The 2,779-nt window shown below is 42.0% G+C and overlaps 2 protein-coding genes across 2 annotated transcripts in view; one reads left to right on the top strand and one right to left on the bottom strand.

Annotated features, from left to right (window-relative positions):
• Positions 1–792, bottom strand: part of LOC105314485 (uncharacterized) — a 1,263-nt gene extending 471 nt beyond the window's left edge. Inside the window, exons 1-2 of the mRNA XM_011408676.2 lie at positions 486–792; positions 108–313 (exon numbers count right to left, since the gene is read on the bottom strand). Of these exons, the coding sequence (XP_011406978.2) occupies positions 108–313; positions 486–591 (312 nt within the window). The 5' untranslated portion in view covers positions 592–792. The remainder of the gene's footprint in view (positions 1–107; positions 314–485) is intronic.
• A 48-nt stretch (positions 793–840) lies between these two features.
• The window catches only part of LOC109586419 (leucine-rich repeat serine/threonine-protein kinase 1-like), a 4,323-nt gene continuing 2,384 nt past the window's right edge, over positions 841–2,779 (top strand). Inside the window, exons 1-5 of the mRNA XM_020002598.1 lie at positions 841–1,134; positions 1,235–1,344; positions 1,937–2,141; positions 2,443–2,511; positions 2,573–2,639. Of these exons, the coding sequence (XP_019858157.1) occupies positions 957–1,134; positions 1,235–1,344; positions 1,937–2,141; positions 2,443–2,511; positions 2,573–2,639 (629 nt within the window). The 5' untranslated portion in view covers positions 841–956. The remainder of the gene's footprint in view (positions 1,135–1,234; positions 1,345–1,936; positions 2,142–2,442; positions 2,512–2,572; positions 2,640–2,779) is intronic.

Genomic DNA, 2,779 nt, shown 5'->3' with positions numbered 1-2,779 from the left:
AGAGAGTGAGAAGAGAGAGAGATAGAGAAGAGAGAGGGAGAGAGAGAGAGAGAGAGAGAAGAGAGAGAGAGAGACACTATGTCTCTCTTCCATTTTTCTCCACTCACTGCTAGCTCAGGTGTCTTCATCACAGGAGCAGCTGGAAGGTTGCTTAGAACATGTGGGGTGTCCTTCCTTGTCAACCTGGGTCTTGAAGTATCGCTGTCAGTCATTTCAGAGGATTCCTCTGCAGGAAAAGAGACTGCCCTCTTTGGCTGGTCTGCACCTGGTGATTTGCTTGACTCTTCCATTCTCCTCTTATTGTTGCTGCTACCTGTAAAGAGAAGAAAAAAGAGGAAGAGAAAAGAAAGAGAGAGGGGGAAAGAGATAAAGCAATGTCCTTATGAGGCAGGTGATAATGCTAGTAGGCTACAACATTGAAAGTGATAAATACTGAGAAAACACTTAGAAATTTGAAATGGCAGCAGCAGCTGGCATCAAAGCACCTTGCTTGTTGCTCCAAGCTTGCTCTTTCTTCTCCTCCGAGTCGACTATAGACGAATCTGAAGCTCCAGCAGCCACTGCAGCTGTATTTGAGGTCCCGCACCCCATGCCACCTTTAATACTGAGACTTCTCCTCCTCTTCCTGGCGTCAGGCTACTACTGGTCACACCAGAAAACAAGAACAACACTTCCTTACAATAATACTAAACACGTCTCCTTATTGTACATCAGACTCCCAGCCTTTACAAGGTAATTCTACAACAACTCTGAACTCTGAGACGCCAATGGCTGCTAATGAGCTCCGCCCATCTAATGCAGAACATGGGCGTGGTCAAAGAACACGTGTTTGATTGGTAGGTGTGGTTTTCATCAGCCACTCCTACTTCTTTGCAGAGGCAGCAAGCTCGAGCTGCCTTCTTCACAGGATAATCTTCTTCTCTCTCCCTTTCTCTCTTCCCCCTCTCTTTAGCAAGATGGAGAACGAAGATATACGGACTTTGGTGACGTTTAACCGTGGAAAAGATGTCATTGATCTTGCTCAGTACTGGGTAGAAGAGAATAAAGACAAGCCTGGTGACGTTACCACTTTCCTTCTGTTTCCAGCTGCAAAAGCAGGCCAACCGGACACACTAGAGAAATTCATTCGATATGGTGAGGAGGACGTACACGTACATGTATACGCCCACATGTACATGTACATTGAATCTCTGTGTTATTATTATTGATTTATTACATTCATTTTTTGTGGTAGGCGATTTGTCACAAATCGAGAAAGACGATAAGAGTCATTTGGGTTGGAATATCTATCATTATGCTGTGTACGGCTATCAGATCAACTGTAGCTATTTATTAAATGAAAAGGTAAGGGAGGGAGAGAGAGAGAGAAGTGAAATTGCTATTTTTGGCAAAAACAATACCCAACCAAATATTTCATGTATTGTTACAATCAACATAAGGACATACTGATTCATGTACTACAGTATCACGTGCATTTTAAAGATGATTACTATTATTGATGTTATTATTATTAATTTGCTTCTATTTGTTTATTCTCAATGAGATACACGTACCTGTACTTATCCTAAACAAATACCAAACGCCTTTTCTATTAGAAAAACAGTCAAACTAGTTTTGTGTACCAGTTTAAAAGGAGAGAGAGAGAGAGCTAGATTCTTATCAGTTTAGTGATAGTATTACACTAACCAGAGTCTTGTTACATGGAGCTATTGTGTACACTGTGCTTTCACTTTGTGGGTTGAGGGAAACCTAACACCTCCCTCTCATTCTCCTCTCTCTTACTCTCTCCCTCCCCCTCCTCTTTCTCTCTCTATTGTTTCTTTCTTCACCCTCCCTTCCTCTCTCTCTTTCTCTCTCCTCTTCCCCACCCCCCTCTCTCTCTTTCTTTCTCTCCTCTTTCTCCCTCTCTCTCCCTCCCTCTCTCTCCCCCCCATAGTCCCAAGCTAGCACTGCTAACCTCACTCCTGATGAAGCTAGACAGATACAGCTGGACATTATTTACTTGCTCCATCAACACAAAGCTCCAGTGACAGCTGGTCTTGATATAGAGCAGGAGGACATACTCCACCCTCTTCCTCTCCATCCCTCTCTAATGGCACTGGGTTTCGAATGTAGCTTTAGTGAGGCGGCCATTTTGATTGGTAAGAACATGTACATGTACATACTTTAAATGACGTAATATGAGTGACCAGTGACCAGTGACCAGTGACCAGTGTGTGTGTGTGTGTGTCTGGAGGTGAGTATCAGTAATGTAATACCTGAGTCCCTTGATATCTGCCCTCAGCTTCACCTCAAGCAGATATCTCAGTCCTCAGGTATTACATTACTAATACACACACACCTTGAGACAAGATGGACCATACAATGTATGTACATGTACAGATGATGTTTGTGTGTGTGATGTTGGTTGTGCTGTTAATAATAACTGTTTTTCTTTTATAGACATGTTATCCTTATCCTCATCAACTGCTGGTAGTAATGGAGTAGGATCCCACTCAGCTAGTACTCCAGGTAAGAATGAAGAGAAGATGAAAGACCTTAAATTATTACTAATAATGTTCTCGTTGTTTAGGTTTGGATAATATAAAGGTCACTTCTAATAATGATCACAGAAGAGCCCTCTATCATTTGTTTGAATGGTAACAAACCACTATACACTTGTACATGTACCTCCATATGATATACATTGCTAATCTTCCATACAATACTGTACAGGTACAGGTATATAGCATGTACTCATGTAGCACATTCTGATCTGCTTCATTGTTCATATAATTCA

This window comes from Amphimedon queenslandica, unplaced genomic scaffold (assembly GCF_000090795.2).
Source record: "Amphimedon queenslandica unplaced genomic scaffold, v1.1 AMPQUscaffold_12877, whole genome shotgun sequence".
NCBI classification, from domain to species: Eukaryota; Metazoa; Porifera; class Demospongiae; order Haplosclerida; family Niphatidae; genus Amphimedon; species Amphimedon queenslandica.
This window is presented reverse-complemented; position numbering and strand designations above follow the sequence as displayed.